The sequence below is a fragment of the Pongo abelii genome, chromosome 8 (assembly GCF_028885655.2).
Source record: "Pongo abelii isolate AG06213 chromosome 8, NHGRI_mPonAbe1-v2.0_pri, whole genome shotgun sequence".
NCBI classification, from domain to species: domain Eukaryota; kingdom Metazoa; phylum Chordata; class Mammalia; order Primates; family Hominidae; genus Pongo; species Pongo abelii.
Window position 1 is genome coordinate 128,590,293 of NC_071993.2, and position 24,375 is coordinate 128,614,667.

The following is a 24,375-nucleotide window of genomic DNA, read 5'->3' on the forward strand; positions in this document are numbered from 1 at the left end:
AGCAGATTCGCAACAAAAGGAAAAATGGATGCAACGGTATTATTGAAAGCTTATACATTTTAATCAGAAAAATACTTGCAAGATAGTCAAAACTCTCAGCAGCAACAGCACAAAAATGAAACGATCTATTTTATTTTTACTAGATGTAAAATAAGCATGCAGGTAGGCATTGTACTCTAAAAACAAGGAATTAATAACTGGAGTGGAACATCATAAGCTAGCAAACCACAGTCTCTGCAGTTTCACAAAGGAAATGACAAAGAGGCAGATGCATCAGAGAGGACAGTGTTTAATTTCAAGAAAGTTTCACTAGAATAGAGATGTCGGTTAAAGATTCAGACAGCAGCAATGTTTAGGCAACAGGGCTGCAATGATGTTTATTTCTCTGTAAGGCAGAAATAACATCAAGCCCAAGATGGCAGGAGCATGCTTGCAATGAAAGCAAACCGAAAGTCCATTCTATTGCAACATGCAGCAAGCCACCGATCCCCAAGGTAGGCAACACACTGCTTCTGTGCACCTGACATTCAGAGGTGCCGCTCCCCAGGCTCCTCCATACACATCCCTCTATTTACATCTCGTTAAAAATACAAAGTGGGATGAAAGCAATAAAAACACATACAGGATTTTAGCAAAATGGAATTTGAAATGAGAATAAATTACTTTGAATTTTACAAAGTAATTTCAACTTCTTGCTTAAGAGAAAGGGGGATGGGCTAATTTATACATTGGCTCAATGACTCGCTAAAAATATGAGATCCCTTCAGGTTTTAAGGGTGAAATTTCCCTTGATCATAAATGTGCGTGTGGGATCTCACTGTGTGTGAATTTCCAAGGCAGTTTTCTTATCCCTGAGGGATCATTTTTAACATTTTTTATATCTTTATGCAAGGATAAAAGCGGCCATTTCTGATAACAGAAGCTGTGTTAATTTTATAGCAATCAACCAAGAAAAGGGAAAAAAACCCAGAGAGAAAGAACAGTATATACCTGGCAGAACTGTCAACCATGCAGAGTGAAAGGATATCCCAATAGAATTACCCGCCAAGCACGTATATTCCCCAGCGTCCTCAAAAGTTACATTCCGAATATAGAGAACCTCAATCTCTTTGTCCGTGGTGTTAACACCGGCGGCCTAGAAAACAAGGGAAGCAAGAGAAAAGGCTAGACGACACAGGAATGATTGTGGAGGGGGCTGTGGAACCACAAGGCGTCGCACCGGGGGCTTCAGGGGGTGCTGGCCACTGGGAGATTCCGACTGCAGCCCATCCACAAAGCCCACAACCGAGAGACACGGAGCAACACTGACCAGCTCACCTCCACAGGCCCGTCACCACACCGGCTTCACCTCCTACACATGCACGCAATCAAACGCATGGAAAAAATCAACCCACAGAGGTCCGTTCTCTTGGCCTGTGCTTTGGTTTGCATTTAGGGGTGGTTTTCCAAAAGTGTGGTGCCCAGAAGGCCAAGCTGGTTCTGGTCCTGTTGGCTGCAGACTCCCACCAAGAGGAAAGGGTAGTTCTATCTAAATTGCTGTGTTTTAAGACAACACACTGCACATAAGCCCAGATGGACACCTCACCCATCCTCCTGGCCCTGTGGGAACCAATTGGGGTGGAAGGTTGTCTTGGTTACCAAGCTCTGGTTATTTTTACTTCTGTGATACCATCTTGCCCTACGTAGCATTGACAAAAAGACATGGAAGGAAGCATCATCTTGGTAACCAAAAAAACTGGGCTTTTTTTCTTTTTATTAATAAACATTTGGATGTGAGTCATGACAAACCTAAAAAGTCAACCTTTTGCCTTTAGTAGCGTCCAGTAGTACGTTCATTAAGATGAGCTCCCCTCAAATTTGGTGCAACAAGGTCAAGAACAGCAACTCATAAGGATCAAGTATGCAACCAAACAAATGATGCTTTGTTGAACAAATTGCATCATGCCAATATTTCCCTAAAAACTTGAAGTAGAAGGAGACAAACTCTGCTGATACTCAAATGCCCCGTATTAAACAGGCATGGAAGCGTGTGTTTTAAATGGTGTTAATGTGCAGTAATGATGGGAAATGTGCAGCCTAAACAAGATCAACCAGAAGGAACAACTTAAAAACTGGGTGGGGGTGGAGGCTAATCTCTAGAAGAAATTGGAGCAAGCACTTTGAACGTTGTGGGCATTTTTCCATGGCTACTGGTATCATACCAGCTGCATCACCGAAGAAAGATTATTATAAATATACCAAGGCCACAAGAGTTATCCTATAAGCTGCCTGCAGTCTCCCAAAGCACCAAGTCTTTTCAGCTTCTATATCCAGCTTTCTTTTTAAAAAAAGACAAAAATGAAAGCATTGTTACCTTGCTGTTTTGGCAGGACAGTGAGCCAGGCAGACTGGTTGGCCTGCCCTATATAATTGGAGACCTTACATATATATTCCCCAGCATCCGCCTCGGTCACATTGAACAGAGCCAGCACTTCTGCATTGGAACTATTTATCCCCGAGTGCTAGAACAGACACAGGAGAACAATATAATGGCCAACCAGGAAGGTCTTAGCATTGTCTATGGTCCCACCACCAACACACCGCATGAAAACAAACTCCATTACATCTAAACAGCGGCATTAAAGGGCTGTGGATTTTAAAGAACAAAATCAGTCCAGTGGTGGACAATGGAAAGACCTGGTGGAGAGAAGGGCAGGAGGGTGTGACCGATAGCTAACTGGATAGGTCGGGTGTGTCCCCAGGTTGGTCATCTTTTCCCAATGCCTTTGATCCTTGGAATTATTAGCTGGTGAGAACACTTCATGGGCTGAAAGTTCTTAGCTGGGTCACCTATGGTTCTACTGGAAGAATGTTCTTCTTAAGGACATTCATTCTCCATGAGCAACTAGACATGGGAGCTGTGGTAGGCAAGGAGTTAAGAGCCAGCTGTACAGACTTAGCTGCCCCCGTCCTCAGTCTCCTGAAGAGCAAACCTAGATCTAAAAAAGAGGCAGATGCTACGAAAATGGGGGGGCTTGCAAACAACAAATAAGGAGGGAAAGATATTTTCCTTGTTCAACATTTCACTGGTGCAGAAACATGACCTAGAGTTTATTGTCTAAATCACCTCTGAATGGATTTCAAAGGTCAGGGTTTTGTTTTGTTTTTGTTAAAAAAAAAAAAATCCAAATTGTTTCTAAAAGGTGGCTACTAAAATTGGATCCTAATGTCCTATTAATCGAAAGCAACATCAGAGTAACAATCAACATTGGCACAATGCCTTGAGCCTACAAAGCTCTTTCCATCCATTCCATCCCATTTATTCTGCACAACCGCCCTATCGGGGAGACAGTATCATGATCTCTACTTTTATAGAGGTGCAGCTAAGCCTAAATGTCTGTGATCTCAGGGCTGATAAATAGCTGAACTATTCTCTCTCCAAGTTTAGTAGTTCTTCCCCTACTCCATAGTTCCCTTCTGAAATTCTACTAGCAAGCGTAACGATCTGTTAATTCCTTAGCATACCCTCTGCTGGCTAGTCAAAAAAGAGAATCATCCTCTCTCAACTCCTACAGGAAATCAAAGAACCTGTGGCCAAACCCATGAAGGAGACCCCAGTTGTGGGTACCTTTAGATTCAGAAAGTCCTCACCTTGAGAACCTTGAGGTAGGGCAGCCCGTCAGGCCCGTATTTACTGCCGTTCTTTTCCACGTGCTTGATCCACTGAATGTGGGGCTGGGCATCACTGTAAACCTTGCAGACAAACTCTACGTCTCCTCCGACCACTGTGGAGGCATTTGCCGGCAGTCCGGCTTGAAGGATGGGCCGGTGAGGCGATCGCTCTGGTGGAGACAGGGAAGAAAAGAGGAGCGGGGATGGGAGAATGAGAGACTAATAAATAAGTTGTGTTGTCCAGAGGGCTGTCAGTGAACTCATGCCAGAAAAGCCTCAAGCCTGCTGGCTGACACCTTTGAAATAACACCGTGGCCCCATGAATAACAGAAACGACTTCAAAGGAGACTGCTGGAGCGTGACCCTTGTAAAAAGAACACTTATTTAGAAAATCAAGAAAAGAACTTATTACATCCCCGGTTATTGGCTGTCCACGGCCACCTAATGAATACGGGAAGAGATTCTACTCTGACAATCTAAGTGACAAATGGTAGGGGAGGGAAGCTTCTTCACTTATCCTATTTGAGATAATCTCAAAGACTCACCTCAACCACAAGCTTAACATCACAGGCAAATGACAAGACTAACTTTAAAGACACTCTGAATACCAAAAATGGTTTCAATAGACATGTGTCTCCCAATACATTTTTTTTTTCTTTTCTCAGATGGGGTCTCACTTCATTGCCCAGGCTGGAGTGCAGTGGCATAATCACGGCTCACTGCAGCCTCAGCCTCCCAGGCTCAGGTGATTCTCCAACCTCAGCCTCCTGAGTAGCTGGGACTACAGGCACCCGCCACCACGCCCAGCTGATTTTCAAATTTTTTATAGAGAGAGGATTTATCATGTTACCTGGGCTGGTCTCAAACTCCTGTGCTCAAGCGATCCACCTGCCTTGGCCTCCCAAATTGCTGGGATTACAGACATGAGCCACCACGCTCGGCTCCAATACATTTCTAAGATGCTCTGAGAAGACTTCCAACCTTTGTTTTAAAAATTAAACTAAAGCCTAAAGCCCAAAGTTATGAACAGATTTGATTAATAAGGGGATTCACCTCTTTATTGTGGAATTCACTCCATTCACTCATTCTTTATTCACCCATTTAGCTCTTTGATGAATATCAGGTGTTAATGTATGCCAGGTACTAAATGCACAAGTAGATGTTTCTTAGCTTATTCCAATATGGCACTGAATGAAACATAAGGAGATGCTGGTTTCCAACTCCTGGCTATGTTTTAGACTGCCCTATAAAAGGGCAGAGATGGTATCCCAAAATTACTTCCTAGCTTCACTTGTCTTGCCTCTCTCTCCCTTGAGAACACGTTCTCAATAAAGAATACACCCTCTCATCTTAAGCGTGGAAAGGCTTCTCTCCAGCTAAGAGGCGGTCTCTGCAGAACTTTTGTGGAGACAACCAAGCCAAGGGGTGCTAGCAACCACACATGAGACTCCTCAAGTGTTAAGTAACACCCATGGAAAAATGGGCTAAGGACTTAACTATGCATTTCTCCAAGACACAAATGGCCACTAGGTGTATGAAAAGTTTCTCAATGTTACTAATCATTAGAGAAACGCAAATCAAAACCACAAGGAGCTATCACATGACACCTGTCAGGATGGGAGGAAAACAAAAAAAAGACAAGTGTCGGCAAGGATGTGGAGACACTGGAACCCCTGCGCACTGTTGGTGGGAATATAAAATGATGCAGCCACCATGGAAAACAATATGGAGGTTCCTCAAAAAATTAAAAACAGAACTACCCTAAGATCCTGCAATCCCACTTCTCTATTTATCTAAAAGAACTGCAATCAGGATCTGCACTCCTATATTCATTGCAGCACCATTAACAATAGCCAAGCAATGGAATCAATCTAAGTGTCTGCCAACGGATTAATTTTTGCAATGTGGCTATATACACAATGGAATACTATTCAGCCACGAAGAAGAAGGAAATGGTGAGATATGTGACAATGTGGAAGCCATGATGCTAAGTGAAACAGGATAGTCACAGAAAGACAGATACTGCCTGACTCCACTGATATGAAGTATCCAAATTCATCGCATTCATAAAATCAAAGAGTGGAACAGTGGTTGCCAGGGGCTGGGACAGGGAAGGAAATGGTGAGTTGCAATCAAGGGGCATAAAGTTTCAGTCAAGCAAGATGAGCAAACTCTAGAGACCTGCTACACAGTATCGTGCCTATAGTCAACAACAACGTATTGTACACTGAAAACTTAGTTGAAGACCAGGTGCAGTGGCTCATGCCTTTGAGCATAATCCCAGAACTTTGAAGGCTGATGCAGGAGGATTGTTTGAGGCCAGGAGTGTGAGACCAGCCTGGGCAACATAGCAAGACCCCTATCTCTACAAATAATACAAAAGTTAGCCAGACATGATGGTGCACGCCTGTAGTCCCAGGTACTTGGGACTGAGGTGGGAGAATGGCTTGAGCCCAGGAAGTTGAGGCTGCAGTGAGCCACGATCATGCCATTGCACTCCAGCCTGGGCAACAGAGTGAGACCCCGTCTTAGAAAAGAAAAAAAAACTTAGGTGAGATGGTAGTTCTCATGCTTAGCATTCTTGCAACAATAAAATGAAATAAAATAAAAAGAATTAAATAACCACCAGACCACCAGACTGCTACCTGATCTTATCATACAAACTTACTGGAACCTTCCTACACAGATCTGTCAAAAGCCACACAAAACACAATCATGTGTCCATTCATGAATACAACTCCATCCTGACAGGCCTGCACTTACCAGCCTCCTCCCTCTCTTCCTCCCCTAGGTGTGGGTACCACTACCCTAACCTCCAGTGTTAAAAAACAACTGAGGGAAATGAGGAGAACCCAGCCAGCTCAGCACACCAAGGATGTCTCTGCACTGTACCCGAGAATCCCCGTGCACTGGGCTGGAAACAGCAAATCAGAACAATAGATATCTACATCTTCCTGTATGGGGCCTTTCAGATTAAAACATCATCTAGTGGAATTTGTTGGACAAGAGCCAGACCATGTGCAAATTGATTTTACTGCATAAGTCTGTTGCTGGTCTTTAAAAAGAAAGAAAAAGTGCTAGTGGTTACTCTTAGCACATTTCATTCCAGAATCTCCCATCACTTTACAGACATCTATGTTTTCACATTATAAAGATAAGGATACTGGAGCCGCAAAGAAATCATTCATTTGCCCCTATATTGCCCATGTAGGCTGAGCAAAGAACCCGAAGTTAAGACTTCTGGTGTTTGTGGGCAGAAAATCTCAAAGCGGGGTCCCTTCAGACGTCAGGTGAAACCCTTGCTCTCTGGCTCGTACAGTGACCCAGGCAGGGATGGGCCCCAGCAAGCCTCCTGGTCAGGCCTAGCAGCTGGCTGGACACCCCAGGGACCTGTCCACAGCGGGTAGTGACCGAGGTCTGGTTTAATCCCAGCTGGCCTCATCCATGTGGGAAGGGCAGAGTTAAGTCCGTGCACAAACAGACACACACTCCTCTCCTCACCTGGCCTCCTACCAAGAGACTTCACAGCACGAGGGGAAGCTGTCCTCTGGGCTAGATCCTGCCAGACAAGGTCACAAACTATGCTTCTATGCACCTAGCAAATAGTAAGAAGGTTTACTCCTTCACACAGAAATGTGAACTTTAGTATCAACGCACGCCCCGGCTCCGTTTTCCAGTTTTGTACTTGCACATGCATGTGTGCGTGTAGTGTGGGTGCGTTTTAAGATAAATATTTACAGTGGGCCTACATATCTATTCTTAGAAACAAAGGTAATAAAATCTTAAATGTCATAAGCCAGATCAACTGAGTTTCAAACCAAGTCCTCTTTCTTAAACATATTTGTTTCTAATAAATCGTTTCACAAGTAAACATTGTGTATGCAGCACCAAACAACGATGCCTGGTGAACAATGAGTGCTTTCATCCCGCCTGACATCTCTGGCCTGCGCCAGGCTTCGGCAGGGAATTTAGTCACTGAGGCAACACTGGCAGGGCCCACTACAGAGCTGCAGTCTTGTTTTCCTTGTGGTCAAAGTGCTGCTGAGCTCCAGTTATTAAGTTATTCCAATGCTATCCTGGCTATGTACACACACACACACACACACACACACATACACACCCCAAGTTTGCAATGGTTTAATGTTATTGCATTTGCAAATTACAGCATACCAAATGTTACACACTCGCAGTCTTGAATTCATCTTTTCAAATTTTCTCACCTTATACAAAATAACCTCTTAACCACCTCCACTCCCCCTCCGCCCTTTCTCACTTCTGGTAGAAAAACTGCAAGCAGGATTGTTCTGTAATAGAAACCTTACACTGTCTTCCAAACTTATTACAGCTGCCTTCAGTATAAAATGAAACCTTAGAGAATGTTATTTAAAATGTTTTTAAAAAGTCAGTAGGTCTCATGTTTCATTTCTCCACATCAGGCTTTGATTTCCTTTGCAACCTTATTCTCTGCCCTTAAACAAGTCGGAGAAGGAGGCCTGGACGTCTTGGAAAAGGGCCCAGGATGCCAGCATCTGCCGAACCCTGCGCTCCTCCTCTCGAACCCTTCAGCGATCCACCACCCCTCGGAATCCATAAGAACCTCAGAAACAGTGAACAGTAAGTGGATGACAGCGCCTGGACTCCTGTCCTAACTTCTGAAAAACTGAGGTGATGGGAGGGTGCAGATGGCGGACGAGGATGCAGGCTGGGCAGAGTGGGGGCCCCCTTCGTGGCCTGGCCCAATGGGCACTACGGCAGAGACAAAGGGGACAATGACCCCAAGAGCTCATGTGTTCTCCCTACCAGGAACCTCCCCGGTCCCTGGGCAAACCAAACCCCTCAAGTTTGCAACTTTTTTGCAACAAACTGATATAAAAAGAATCCCCTGATGAATTATCTCTGGGCGAGAGACTAAAGCCCAGTGCTAGTTCATCTCTTCCTTCTATGTTATAACAAAAATCACATCTTCTCCACCAGAAAGGACAGGAAGGATTTACAGTTTTAGGCAAAGTTCTCTTCTAGCATGTTTAACTCTCAGATATTATATAAAACAGATTTTCCTTTCTACAAAGGGAGTGAGATAAACACATGGAAAATAGGCTGATGAGTAGCTCCTCTGTTTACTGTAATTTTAATTATATATATACACATATAAGAATAGACGTTCTGAGGTTCAGCAGGTTGCAAATGCACAGTGCACAGACCTGGAACAAGATGAGAACCTTCAAAAGAGTGATTGGAAGGTGCCTGTGTGAATTCCAAATTAAGACGGAATGGAAAGCAGTCCAAAGGGTGCGGCCACTGCTGCCGGGACAGTTGGCTGCACTGCTGGAATGAGGTTCCACCAAATAAACGCGTAGTAAACACAGGCTAAAGTGCTTTAAAAAATACATTCTCTCCCAGCGTTCTCTCTCTCTCACTCTGGGTCTCGCCCCCTTTTTTCAAGTGTCCACTCTACTAAAGCAGAAAGCCCAGCTGCTAAGAATTGAAATATCAGGATGGGCTCTGTCAAGCCCTGCTCTGTAGCTGGGAGCCATAACCCACCTAAAGACTGGAGCAGGAAAGCACAGCCTGCTTCCTTCCAAGAGGTCATTATTGAGGGAGAGAGAGAGAGGAAAAAAATACCTGAGTGACAAAGAATAAATCTTTGTTAATTGACCATTGAAATTTTATAACATGCCAGTCCTCCTCTGGACATAGTAATATGTTTGCTCATAAGAGATCTACAACTTTTGCTCTGACATAGCAAAGGCCATAAAAAATGTCCACCGAGCCGAGAGGCCTCATGTCTACAGGCTCAGTAAACATGCATCCCAGGGATCAGAAGGAGAACCAGGCTCTTAAATTACACCTATAAATTAATCAAGCACAGAGTGGCTGGTTTCCCGGCTCACACTGGTCTCCTGAGCATTTCTCCCCAAAAGTTAGGCAGTACTTGCCACAAAGAGCCATTTCAAAGCCACCTCTCTCCGGCAGTCAAACACCAAGAGACTCGAATCACATGGAGTTCCTAGTATTGATCTGGAAACAGCCAGTCTCCTGCTCTTAGGCCTCCATTCATGTAAGGAGCGTGGATAACCTCGCTTGCTCTGTCTTTAAATTAAAATCAAAATTTAATTACCTTTCCTCCAAAATGGCAGTCTCTTAGCAACGCCAAAGAGCTGAAAAGGGAAAGAACATTCTGCGATTTGGAGGACAAGTGAAAACAACTGAGAATTCTTTTTCTAAAGCCTGCCTAGCTTTTTTCTAAAGAGTAGGCGGTGGTTGCTTTTGTTGCATAAAAATGCACTAAACCAGTTAGCATGAGGCATGGTTATTAGGAGGAGGAGGAGGCCGATCAAAGCCCTCTGAAGTCTGAGGAGCCCAGAACTTGCTAAAGGCCCCGCGCTAATTACAATTAGTAGAATGAGTTCATTGCCTTGTCAAGACTCCACCTAATGCACTCAAAGCCTGACAGGCTAAATCTCGTTGGGTTCTGAGTTTTGTTTTGTTTTCCCAGAAATACGAAGCTTTCTCCAGCTTCTGAAGATCAGCACAAAGGAAGGTCAGAACTAAAAATGATTAGCAGAAAAAGGGAACGCTATGATGGCCAGGAAGACTTCACCTTCAGAAAGAGCCCAGGTGCCCACAGCCAGTATTTTGGCTTGTCACCTCCTAGAATAGATGAGTGGGCTGGGATGCTGGGCACCCAGTCACCTGTTTTGTTTTGTTTTGTTTTGTTTAAACACATTTTTGTAGAAGGTCACTGGTTTGTTGCTCTTTCTCCCTCACAGGCTTGGCACATGCTCGTTTTGTTCTTTCCTCTTCGCTGTCTGGTCACCCAGGTGTCCGCATCTTCTGTCTGGCTATCTGACTCTCGGAAGTCTTGCAGAATCCGCTGGGGCTCCCACTTCCTCTAAAACACACACGTCTCTTTGCAGAGAGAGTGAAGTCTGCGGAACAAACTTGTTTGGGTAAAAATGAAGTGTCCTCCCTCCAGCACTAAAGTCACAAAGTGACTTATGGAGGCTGCACCCTGTGAAATGCTAGAAGCAAAACACCACTAATGCCTTTGTGCTTGCTCGATGAAGTGAAGAAGAGAGTAAAGTGCTGGCTGGGCTCAGGGCCTGGGAAGACCAAAGCAGGTGGAGGCAAAATACCTTCCCTAATTAATGTTACAGGCTGTATTATTAGTACCTTCCCTAATTAATGTTACAGGCTGTATTATTTGGCTTGGGGTTGAGTGGCTTCTACCAGCTGGGTATCAATTTGGGTCTTCTTGGGCGAATTACAGGAGTAGGGCTGTGTGTTATTTACACCCCAAGTGTTTAAGATACTCTGAGCTCTCTGCCTTCAAAAAGTTTCACCAGAACTGAAGATTCTTTGGTAACCAGAGAGTTATTATGCCAAATTTAGGTTCGAAATTGGTCTCTTTTGCTAAAAGGAGTCATGGTTTTGGGATGATGGAAAAGTCCTGGAGATGAACAATGGTGATAGTTGCACAACAAACTGAATGTACTTAATGTCACTGAATTACACATTCAAAAATGGTTACAGAGGTATATTTTATGTTATGTATATTTTACCACAATTTTTTTTAAAAAGGAGACATAACAAAGGTGACAATATCTCAGAGTGAACAAGATCAATTTCTAGGGTCACAGAAAACCTACCTTCTCAATCAGCGAGGTATATTGACCTTGTCCAGTTTACTCAGTGAGAGCTTTTCTATCTCCTGACCCACACACACTAGGCAGGAGGTCCCTCCCTACGTTGTGCTTGGGTTTTGACACTGATGTAAAACTCAGACGTCAGTCTCCCAGGCTCCCTCCTGAGGAGCTGAGGTAAACAAAGCTGAGAGCATTCATGCCTGGGAGTCACATCAGAGCCTCAGCAGCCGCCACTTGCCATAGGGGGTGCAACATCTTTCAGGAATGCAAGATTATCAGCTGGTGTCTGCATAGCTGGGTTTCCTTCAGGGGAAGAAAATGTTTCCTTCAAGCTGGAAAAGTCTGTTCTTTTTTAATGTCCAGGAATTAGGTATACCCTCTTATTACAATAGGTGAACTCCCAATTAGAGTATCTTCTCTCAAATGATTTGCAAAGAAGCTAAAAACCAAACCACAGGGGAGCCCTCCGTCAAAGACAGCAACCACTCCAAGTGAGGCCCCTTAGCTTTAAAACGTTTGACTGAAATCTATGAAAAACGATCCAGTTAACCAACCTTTACAAATCTGTCCTAGAAAAATATTCACACAGATGCCCAATAAATAAGTGTGGACAAAGCCTGTCGCTGTAGTGGTTTTTTTTTTTTCACAATATGAATTTTTTTTTTTTATTATACTTTAGGTTTTAGGGTACATGTGCGCAGCCCCATCAAAAAGTGGGCTGTAGTGTTTTTTTATTGGAAAACAAAAGATCTGCACAACAATCATATTGTTTAATATGATTAAGCAAATTGTACTATATCCATGAAAGAAGAGCATATTGGCCACTAGTAAGAATGAAGGAGATTGAGATGTGCAGACATAGAGGGATGTCCATTGTAAAAATGCTGGCAGGTTTCATCAACTTTCACCATCTAAAAAGCCTTTCTTCTAGAGAAGTCTAGAAAATCTATCATGCTCATCTCTCTCACATGCCTTGTTTTGCTCCTAGGACGGTTTGAGCTGAAGTAAAAGCTTTCAGCCCATCTGAGCAAACAAGAAATGCCTCCCTTTGATAGGAATAACATGAGAGGCTGAACAATAAATCCCATTTGTTTTCTTGGAGATGAAACTCAGAAACTGAAAATAATCACGGTTCTAGATACTTCTAAGTAAGCATGACCTAAAGAGAAACTTCAAAATCGTCACCCAGATCACAAAACCTTCAATCCAAATGCCACTGCTCTTCTCACTGTTCAAGCCAGATGGGAAGCTTCAAGTCAGGCCCCAGCCCCAGTCCCTCCCTATGAACACTCGGTGAGAATCTCACATACAGAATGGTTTTGTTTTTTCAGTCTAAAATGTAAAATGTATTTATTTATTTTGAGATGGAGTCTCACTCTATTGCCCAGGCTGGAGTGCAATGGCATAATCTCAGCTCACTGCAACCTCTGCCTCCCGGGTACAAGCAATTCTCCTGCCTCAGCCTCTAGAATAGCTGGGACTACAGGCGTGCACCATGATGCCTGGCTAATTTTTAATATTTTAATTTTTTTGTTTGTTTTTGAGAAGGAATCTCACTCTGTCACCCAGGCTGGAGTGCAGTGGCACAATCTCGGCTCACTGCAACCTCCGCCTCCCAGGTTCAAGTGATTCTCCTGCCTCAGCCTCCCAAGTAGCTGGGATTACAGGCACACAACACCACGCCCGGCTAATTTTTGTATTTTTTAGTAGATATGGGGTTTTACCATGTTGGCCAGGCTGGTCTCGAACTCCTGATCTCAAATGATCCACCTGCCTCAGCCTCTCAAAGTGCTGGGATTTCAGGCATGAGCCAGCACGCCCGACCAAAATGTAAAATTTAAAGGACTAAGTCCTTTACCTTTCAGTTTCAGCCCAGAGTGTACACTGAACCAGTAAAATGAGAACTTCCTTTTTCTAATAGAGCCCAATTTTCAAAAGATCCTACTAGAACAATATCCAATGTTTGTCTCTCAAAAGACCACAATCTCCCTGATCCAGTAGGGAATATGTCTGGGGCACCATTTGACCTGCAGATTTGCATACTTATTTGGGATGGACAGAATTCCTGCCAGCCTTGTTTGAGAGAATCCTGTAATCCAGAGGCTTTGAGAAAGAGAGAAAAAGTTGGAGTTCCATCAAGATCTAGAAATTTCCATCCCAATTTATGGTCTTTGACCTCAAAATGTGACCTGAGGAACTCCATGAGGGCAAAGCCTTATGCCTCATTCAAGCGACTGTCACCCTCTCGACCACATACAGGCTGCATGAGCATACCACGTGTGTCACAGATAGAGAATTAACCACTGCAACTCAGCAAATACACAAAATCCCAGCTAGAGAGCTCTGCTCTATTTTCTCCCTCCAAGCCAAAGCAATGAGGTTCCCATTGCCTCGTCTGTCTCTTCTCAGAAGAGGAAACAGAACAACCTCCCTACAGCAACACCGACACCCTCGGCCATCTATTCCCCACAGACACCCACATTTGACTGGCTATCGTGAAAGACGCACAGTGGCTCTCTGACACCACCCTTCCAAATCGCTAAGTAGGGAGCACATCCTACCTGCAGGTAGAACCCTACAGCATCCTACCTTCTCTGACTGTGAAAACAAACCAAGCATGAAGACCGTGAATACAACAGCCGGGTCTCCTAAGGGAGAGGGAATCCGTGAAAGCAAACCAACAGACACATCTTTTAAAAGGGGAAGAACACACAGCATTCCACACCCACATCTTAACAAGAGTTGGCAGGCCAGGTGCGGTGGCTCATGCCTATAATCCCAGCACTTTGGGAGGCCTGGGCGGGCAGATCATCTGAGGTCAGGAGTTCAAGACCAGCCTGGGCAACATGGTGAAACTCCATCTCTACTAAAAATACATAAATTAGCCAGGCGTGATGGTGTCTGCCTGTAATCCCAGCTACCGGGAGGCTGAGGCAGGAGAATCACTTCCAGGAGGCGGAGGTTGCAGTGGGCCAAGATCATGCCACTGCCCTCTAGCCTGTGCAACAGAACAAGACTCTGTCTCATAAAACTTCCCAACTGAGGTCTTTTGGTTTATAAAGGCAGCCGTTGATAAAGCCACATGAGTAAGTGAGTTTAAGAGAGAAACTCTAATTTCTTGCTTCAGAATTTGCAATGTTAAGAACCAGAAAACTCCAAATATAAGCAACTTATTAAACTGTTTTTTGATTATTTCAATTCAGCACACGCTGATAGAAACCTTGCTAAGTTCCAGCACATTACTGCACACTCTTACTGCCATCAATAAATTGACACTTCATGGCAAGTTTATTTGCCCAAGCTCTGACAGAAGCAGCTTTCTCTCTGCCCCATCCTCACCTGACTCTCCAGGTAACCTCTTCTTACATAAAACTGTAAGATATTAACTTGATTTTAACACTTCTACATCCTCTTTGCCCACACCATAAATGAAATGCCAAGATTAAATGCCAGACCAAATATTAGCCCTCTCTCCAGCCACCTCATCCAGGCCCCCTGCAAGAATCGAAAGCAATCAATAAGGCTTCCTTCCTCAATGGTGGGGCAAAGGACAAGGGGTAGCCTGCAGAGAATGTGACAAAAAAGCTGACACCGCAGTTCTACCATGCCCCATCCAGGCTGGCGTGTGCCTGCTCCCACCCCAGGAAGCTGGCACCCGCAGAATACCACCTGCTCCCAAAGGCTTCTTGCTGGGGTCAGTTCTGCGGGAGAGTCTGTATTTGCCAGTCAGTACGTTTGGAGTGATCTAGCTGCCACTAACCAGCCTTTGCCCCCCGGGATCCCTGTTGTGAAACAGGAATGAAAAGCTGCTTTGTAGCAATCAAAAGCTCATTAAACAGTAGCTACCAAAGGAAGTTTTGAAATCTCTATCCTGGAGGAAAGGACAGGACTGACCCCTCCTTTCATCAGGATGGGCTCAGGGTGCACGGCTCTGTCTGGAGATGCAAGAGGAAGTATGGGACCAACGCACAATACTGACTAACAGTTGCATGGTACTATTATTTAAAAGCACTGCCTCTCCTACCACCTCCTCCTCCCCATAGTGCTACAAGGAAACAGTCATCACCCCATTTTACAGGCAAGGAAACTGAGGCTTAGAGGTTCCATGCCTTTTCCAAGGTCATAGAGTTAGCAAGGGTGGAAACAGAACTTGACACCCCTCTCCATGTAATTTCCACCTGAACCTCCAGAGAGGGCATCTGGCACAGACTAGAGACCCTTAGGGGTTGTCTGTGACAGCAATGGTTTGTAAGAACAGGATGAGATGGCAGCTGGAGACACAAAAGCAGCAAAAGGAAGGTGCTTCCTCCTCAACTCCGCTCCCGTTCCGTGATCTCCTGTCAACTAAATAAGCCAACTTAGAAAGGCCGTCGCTGTGATCCATTACCTGGCACGCCATCCCAATCCCTTCTCAACAGCGGGGGGCTTTCTGCCTCCCTCTGGTGAGATTTTGCAACTCTAGAGCTGGCATGCAGAGCCCGTGTCAGGGTAGGACACCAAGTCTTACACTCAGAGCAAGAAATGGAAAAGAATTCACTGGCAGCAAAGCCAGGAGTATGGAAAATCAAATGAGGCCTGGCCAGGCAGCCTCTAAGTCAAGAGAGGCTTCAAGTTCAGAACCCCACAGGGCTCTATGGAGCCGAGACCTTGTGCCAGGAACAGGTACAAGCGTGACAACCTAAAAGGTAATGGTCAGGCTTTCAATATCCTAACATCTCTGGACATGCAGAATCACGTCGTTTAAATGATGCCACCACAGCCACTCCTCATCACACACAGAAACAAAAATTCCATCCAGAAGCCACAGTGTGATGGAAACCGAGACTGAGATGCAGCCTTCCATCAGGAGCAAGTGAGCAGGAATGACTGAATCTTGACAGCTTCAGTAATGAATTAACCAGTTAATTAATTAACTAGGCCACCGCTTCTTCATTTACTTAACCACTACTTTGTTCCAAACCCAGGAGAGAGTCCAAACTTCACACTCCAGCTGTGGTTTGAGGGACTCTGCCGTGCCTCCGTCCCCTGGCCCCAGCTCAGCTATCACACGGGAGCCTTTGTCTTTCTGGGACAGAGGCTGCCCCAAGCAGTCAACAATTTCAGCCATTCCTCCTTCTCCCACTGGGGACAGGCTGCCAAAAGCTCCCAAAACTCCATTCCAGGTGTCAACTCCACATTCGAGCTTATCAGTCAGTGCTTGGAATAAAAGACGCTTCATTCTTGAACACACACCTGAGGGGGGACTTCGCTCTGGTACAGATTCCTGCGTGCTTTCAGGCTGTGTCCTATCATGTCTGGGGCTAAGTTACAACAGATTTATGTCAAGGGCTAGTTGACAGTGCCATGCTGATCTGCCACCATCAAGTCGGGGCTGGTAGTGATGCCTGACCCATCCAGAAGTGACATGCGGCCTCTGATGGGCCCCCAAACAACAACTGTCAGCTGCTTACAGCTTTCATTTGAGGGGATGGGGACGGGCAGGGGGAACAAATTTCTGTAAAGTTAAACTGATAAAGGCCAGGCACGGTGCCTCATGCCTGTAATCTCGGCAGTTTGGGAGGCCGAGGAGGGCGGATCACTCCGGGCCAGGAGTTCGAGACCAGCCTGGCCAACATGGTGAAACCCCAACTCTACTAAAAACTACAAAAACTAGCTGGGCATGGTGTCATATGCCTATAATCCCAACTATTCAGGAGACTGAGGCAGGAGAATCACTTGAACCTGGGAGGCAGAGGTTTCAATGAGCCAAGATCATGCCACTGTACTCCAGCCTGGGCAACAAAGCAAGACTCTGTCTCAAAAAAAAAAAAAAAAAAACAAGGAGTGGGGAGAAGACATATCTGGCCTTGGCAAAACCAGAGGCACCATTTCCACCTCCACTGTTCTTTGCCCCCAAAATATCAAATGCCAGGCAAAAAGCTTGACGTACCTGAGGGTCTCTGGAAACGCAGAACTGGAATGCCCAAAAAAAGCAAGAATTCATGATTCAAAGCCAAATCGTCTACATGAGTGAGGAAGAGCAACTAGTCTTTTAAGGTCCCATCTTTCTCCTGCACATTCTGTCTTCTGCAGCAAAGAGCTGAAAGCAGGGTGGGGTGACAGCAGCACCTCCTTAGAGTCGGGCTGCGGCAGTCACTACTGAAACACACCACAGTGAACATCAAATGAAGAAGTCGGCTTAGAGAGCAAGGAGCATTCATATAGGTAGGCGTGGAGAACACCCAGATGGAGGCCCCAGCTCCAGAATGCCTGCTCCAAGCCCTCACTTAGCAAATCACTTACCCAGCTGAACCTGAACTTCCTCCACTGTATAGTGGGGAGGGGGAGGTGTGGGCATAAAGAGGCCAACTCCATGAACTTCATTCAAGTCCTCAAACTCCACACGCCTCTTCTGCAAGTCCAACAGCCAAACCAGTCTCAGGATGGCCTTGATGACAGCATTAATCAAAGGTGGAAACCTCAGTAGGAAATGTCAATGTCAGCCTCTGGCCACATCTGTAAGTCTCAAAATGGCTTTTATTTTTTATTTTTTATTTTTTTGAGACGGAGTCTCACTGTCGCCCAGGCTGGAGTGCAATAGCACAATCTCAGCTCACTGCAACCTCTGCCTCCAGGGTTCAAGCGATTCTCCTGCCTCAGCCTCCTGAGTAGTTGGGATTACAGGTACCCACCACCACGCCCGGGTAATTTTTGTATTTTTAGTAGAGATGGGGTTTCACCATGTTGGTCAGGCTGGTCTTGAACTCCTGCCCTCATGATCTGCCTGCCTCGGCCTCCCAAATTGCTGGGATTACAGGCATGAGCCACCGCGCCCGGCTTTCTTTTTTCTTTTTTGAGATGGAGTTTCACTCTTGCTGCCTAGGCTGGAGTGCAATGGCATGATCTTGGCTCACTGCAACCTCCACCTCCCAGGTTAAAACAATTCTCCTACCTCAGCTTCCCGAGTAGCTGGGATTACAGGCACCCACCACCACACCCGGCTAATTTTTGTATTTTTAGTAAAAACGAGGTTTCACCATGTTGGCCAGGCTGGTCTCTAACTCCTGACCTTAGGTGATCTGCCTGCCTCGGCCTCCCCAAGTGCTAGGTTACAGGTGTGAGCCACCACACCCAGCCCCAAAATGGCATTCTGTTTGTTTAATAAGACTTCTGATTGAGACTAATAAAAGCTATTAAAGATCCGCTCTAACCCTCAAAAGAATCCTGGTTTGGAAGGGAGGAAACCAGCATTTGTTGCTGGCCACCTACATGCCAGTCTGATGTTTTCATCTGCTAACCCAACTGATGCCTCATAACTAATGTAGTGAGCTGAGGGGTGACCTTCGAGAAGGTACGTCCACGTCCTAAGCCTTGGAAACTAGGAATGTGACCTTATTTGAAGAAAAAGGTCTTTGCAAAAGTAATTAAGTTAAAAATATCGAGGTTAGCTCATCCTGGATTTACGGTGGGCCCTAAATCCAGTGACAGGTGTCCTCACAAGAGGAAGACAGAAGGAGATTTTGAGACACACAATGAGAACACGACCGCATGAAGACGGAGGCAGAGATTGGAGTAGTGCCTCTAAAGCCAAGGACAGCTACCAGAAGCTGGGAGAGGGGCATGGAACCTGCCAACACCTTCATTTTGGACTTTTAGGCTCCAGAACTGTAAGAGAATAGATTTCTTTTGTTTTAAGCCAGTTAGTTTATAGTAATTTGTTAGGGGTACCCTAGGAAACCTAATACAACCATCATAGGAATGAGGTAAGTATCATCATTCCAATTTTACTGATGATAAAACAGAGCCTCAGAAAAGCTAAATAATTTGTCCCAATTCACTAGGGGCCCCAGGTATGGCCACTGACAAACCTGCTATTCATTCCACGGCACAAGCCGCTTTTTTTGTTCTAACATTCATGAGTTCCAGTTCCTTCATTTTTGGACACAAGGAAAGTGAAATGAGTCATCCCAGCGTTGCAGCTTCACAGTGACAGGACCTCAGTCAGAATCCAGGGCTCTGGTACCACTCAATGATGAACGATGGTGAAGGCTCGCCACCTCCCGGAGCCACAGCTATTTTAGGGGAGCCCATTTTATTATTGCCACAATTACCAAAATGTGGAGCGTCACACTAATTTTCCCTTGCAGTAAATAGCTGAAAAGTAATGGTGTCAATTTTAATGAGGATCAAGCCAGGCTCCTAAAAGGGCTCCCATAAATGAAAGCATTTCCCTTACACACAACAATGGCTTGCCGTTTAATTCCAGAACACAAGAATGTCACTTAAATTACACGGCTTTTACATTAAAGTGCTTATGGGAATGCCTTTCCAAGGGAGAATTTCAATAAAAAGATCTCACCCATCTTGATGCTTCATAATATCTGAACCACAATCTATGTATCATAGCAACAAAAATAAAACCCCAAAGAATGTGGGCAAGAACGGGACTTCGCTTTCACTGGGAAAGGGTTTCTGATTTTCTGTGAAACAGAGAGGTGGCTGAAAAGCTGTTATCACACAGCAGTGTATCACATTTGGGCCTGTGGGCTACCAGAAATTCACTGCTTAAGCTTGAATCCTTTTTGTTTCCACTTGCTGAGATGTTCAGAATGACTGCCAACCCTGTACGTCTACATGAGCCTCTTTAGCTGACTCAATTCTTATTTTATTAGTGCTTCGCAAAGCAATTACTAGGGTTTTGAGCAAAGATGAGAGTATTTCACACTTCCATCTTTACTGAAAATGTCTTATACTCCACTGACTTTTGGCTTCTATTTATAAAGAAGGTTCAAGGCTTGGAAAATTATTGGAGTTGAGCTTTAATGGATATTCCCAACCAGCATTGTGTCATTATTGGCCTGTGTTTAGCTGGGCGATCTCCCAAATTTGTGACATAATCAGGCCTCTCTCTGCATTACTCCATACACTCCACGCTCTCTCTACATTACACCACTGAATCATACGCTCTTTTCAACAAGACTGATTGCCAGGGGATTAACATTAGACAGCACAATTCCATTATTCAGCAGCCCAATTCAAATCCCAACCCTAAACTCTAAGAGAGATTTCAGGGCTTCACAGGGATGAGCTGCCAGAAAGCTCAAAGAGGAGATGGGGTGAGGGGCTTTTGAATGTTTTACATAACAACTCAACTTAAAACTTGCTGTAAGCAAAAGCCCAGACCAGAGTGGCCAAGATCTGACTCCACGATGCCTGGAATGGCCCCAGCCCAGCCTAATGAATGATTTGTAGACCTATGCAAAGCTATAATCCCAAAAGACTGCTATAGCACAATTATTTTTTCCCACAATAAATTACTTAATTTCAAAATTAGGTATTTAGAACATTTAGCCCAAAATCTAACTCTCTTTCCCTAAATAGAAATAGTTTTATGTCACATTCGGTATACACAGGAACCCAGGTAAAGGCCAAGTCATATGCTCTTTGATCAATGGATTTACAGTGTATCAATGCCAAAACAAATGTTAATCATTTTCTTCTCAAATTTGAGTGTTACTTCTCTTTTTGTTTGTTTTGTAAAATATCTGAACATGGCAATTCTCACTAAGAAACATGCCACAAATATCTCTATGGGGAAAGAGCTCTAAAACTCACTCTTTTATGAATATCTATAGGATCAACACTATTCAAGGACCCATCAAATTTCACATGAAGGCTTCTGAAGAACAAAACTCAAATCTTTGAATAAACACTATTTTCCCTGAATGCTTATATGCAAATGGAAGTAATGGTTATATCTTGCTTTCTAAGGCAGAGCGTCTTGTAGATCCAATTCTGTTTAACTTGACAGAAAATCAAAATAGTTTTGTTTACTTTTCAGTTAACCTAAAATTTTTAATTAACCAAATCTTTGCACTTTGGTTAATCAAGCTTTTGGATTATTTTTTAGTGGCTTTTTTGGGCAATTCCAATATCTAACGGGGTCTCCCTCTTCAAAGATATTTTATTGAAGGAGACCCACACGTGAGATGATACTAGGCACACACGCGCAGGCTATGATGTAGGAGACACTTTGTTTACAGAGGCACAGTGGGTGGTGTGGGCTTGTGGAATTACCAACAGTCACATTACGGCAAAATGTGAGTGTGAACTGAGTTGAGTCTACAGCAGAAGTCAGCAACCTGTATTTAGGGGAGGGCAAACCAAAAGAAAGGGCTCAAGGTGGCAGGCTGAAAGTCAAGGCACATGACAGGAAAGAGAAAAGATGGCCCCCACATGGAAGGGATCTTAACCTGCCATCCTGCTACAATGAAGTATGTCTTGGGTAGAGTTCCATATGTTAGCAATCCTCCAAGACACAGAAACATCCTTTCTTCATTAGTTACAACAAAGCCCCATCATCACAGGCAAAACCTGGGAAGAAATTTGAATTTCCAAGACAACAGGCTAGGTGGTCTTCAATGTTTAATTAAAATGGCCTACTTATCTGTGCACTCTGACAAAAATGTATTTATAAGCTCATATACATGGTTCCCTTTGCACAGAGGAAATAGCTGCCAGGAACAGACACTGAATTGGTACCGTCTAATGACTTTCTTGTGATGGAAGTGAAGGGCCCTCAACATTCACCTTTTTCCAGCCAGCCACAGGCTCAGTCCTCAGACCTTTTCCTTTACTCTTCAGCTGGCCTTCTACAGTTGCCCTGTTGGGGAAATGATGCTTCTCTTTTAAAACCAAAGGTCTGCTACAGCACAACTGTACCCTTTTCACCTGCCCAGTTAACATTTTCAGAGCAATCTCAGCTTCCAAAATGTCAGACATTTCATACCACGTCCACTTTACACAGATGACACTTGGGAACCATGAGGATCATGCAAAGCTCATAAACCCTTGCTGCCTGGAAAACAGAATATTGTCAGATGACAGAAGCAGCCTTGTAAAATGATAGTAGAAAGAATAAGAATGAACCAATTCTCCTGAAACTTATGGGAGAAACAGGACTTAACATTCATGCTTTCAAACGAGTCAAGCAAGAATGGGCTGGTATGCAGCCGCCACGCGAGGAAAGGCAAACTCACCCACAACATCCAGGTGGTACGTGTGATTGATGGACCCGTATTCATTCTCCACCACACAGGTATAATTTCCCTTGTCAGATGGGACCACGCTTTCCATAATGAGGCTCCAGTGCTGGTTTCGTACCTGAAAAGATCAAAGCAAAGGCGGTTATTTAACAATCCTAGCACAGAATACCAAGTACTGTGCTTTCTTGATTTAAAAAGAAGCTGAAGGAGGCAAGGAAGGTATGGAAGAATCACCTAAATTCTAAATTGATAACTGTCACTAAGAATCGTGAGAAATGAAAACCATCATCATCATCATGGTGAACACCTGTGAAGCAAATATTGACATATTCAGATCTGCAGGAGTATTCGGCAGTGTACAGCGTGGGTCTGTTACCATCATGGATTTGAGGGTTCCTCTAGGAGAGGCCAACTGGCCAGGGAGCCTGAACACCAGCCAGCCTGGTACCAATGGCCACAGGCAGGCGAGCTACCAGTTTGCCCACCCACTGGGAACCCTCAGCCTCTATGGCATCACAGAACCATCTAGAACTAACACTAGTGAGCATTTACTATATGCCAGGCACTGCTCCAAGCCCTCTGTGCTGCCGTAGCTAATTCATTTCTCCTAAGGAGCTCATACTTCTCAGATGTTGTCTGGATGTCTCAAGAAGTTTCAGCTGGGAACATCAGTCTGCCCTTCCCATCTCTGGTGGTGGCTGAATAGATATACATGTTCCTCAGAGAAATACCCAGAATTCCAAATATGGGAGCAATGAATCCTTACAAAACTCAAGTTGTATATCAGTCCGTTCACAAACTTCTTGAGACTTTTCAAAGATAAGCAGCACATGTGAAAATCAGCTATTGTGACTCCTACCCAAGGTACCGTCAATACACAAAGAGACGCCATTCTAATGTTCTCCCCCGGCTTTTCAAATATTTCCATAGACTCAAATTTTCAAACATGCGAGCGTTTTCCTTACCACAAAATGCAACATCTCGTATCTTCAGGGTTTGAGGCTTTAGTATTTCTATCTGAATCCAAGTCATTCTCTATAGGTGTTTTGGACAAGGCACTCCAGTGAAATGAAATGAAAAAATAAACAGTCAAGGCCTACTAACCTTAGCTATCATTTCAGGAATTTCAACTGACCTCCTGAGCCATGCCCTGAGCATTCCAAGTGTTTTTGGGTTAATCATGTAAAAAACAAATACAGGCAGAGCATTTGCAAGCACATGAATGATATAAGAAACTAGAATGATATAAGAAACTAGAATGAAACATGAATGATATAAGAAACTAGAGAATAAAGAAAATCATCTCGTAACCACTCCACTATAAAAACAGGAGGGCAGAGCAGCTGTCCACTTTGCAAAGCAGCGCCAGTGATTAGCCTGCCAACAGAGTTAAGAGATGCGAGGAGCACGCTGTAGTGCCACGGTTTTCATGTCAGCCACTCAGTTCTATGCAAGCCATGACTGCAGGGTGGAGGCACTGCTGCTGAGTTCTAAAACCAGGTCGCTGCTCATCACTGACAGTCTTAGAAAGGATCACTGGGTGAAGGTTGGCCTCCTTCCTCCTTAACAGAGTACAAGCAGTGAGTTAAGACAGTTCTGGACAGTCACTTTGCTGGGCTGCTGCAGTCACTGACAACTATGAAGGTAGTTTCAGAGTCTAACAGCCTGGAGCTGGTGATGGGAAACTGATCCTCACTGTCGCAGGTAAAATGTCTGGCAGAAAAATGAATCTACGGGCATCTGATCGACAGTGGAGAGTCTGTACTGTACAACAAAGACTCGCTTTCTGCTCTTGGTTGAGCCGTAGACTTGTAACAGGACCTAGACAAGATGCTAGTGCACCTCCCCTTAGGAGAGATAAGCACCTTCCATGCAGAATGTGTCTTCTGAAGGAGGAGGAGATATGGATGCTAAATCTTCCAGCGCAATGAGAATTCCCTACCTAAATCCTGGATCCCTGGGTGCTACAATGGCGTAGTTATGCTGAGAGCATGGGACACGTAGGTATAAGCTCCTTGATTTTCCTTGAGGTCCACAGACCCAAAAGGAGACCC

General features: G+C 44.6%; 1 protein-coding gene across 9 annotated transcripts in view; it reads right to left on the reverse strand.

Moving 5' to 3' along the window:
• The window catches only part of FGFR2 (fibroblast growth factor receptor 2), a 119,485-nt gene that overhangs the window by 38,089 nt on the left and 57,021 nt on the right, over positions 1–24,375 (reverse strand). For all 9 annotated transcript variants that reach the window (NM_001131221.2, XM_054521367.2, XM_054521366.2 and 6 more), the window contains 3 exon segments: positions 991–1,135; positions 3,631–3,821; positions 22,316–22,439. In NM_001131221.2, coding sequence (NP_001124693.2) covers positions 991–1,135; positions 3,631–3,821; positions 22,316–22,439 — 460 coding nt within the window.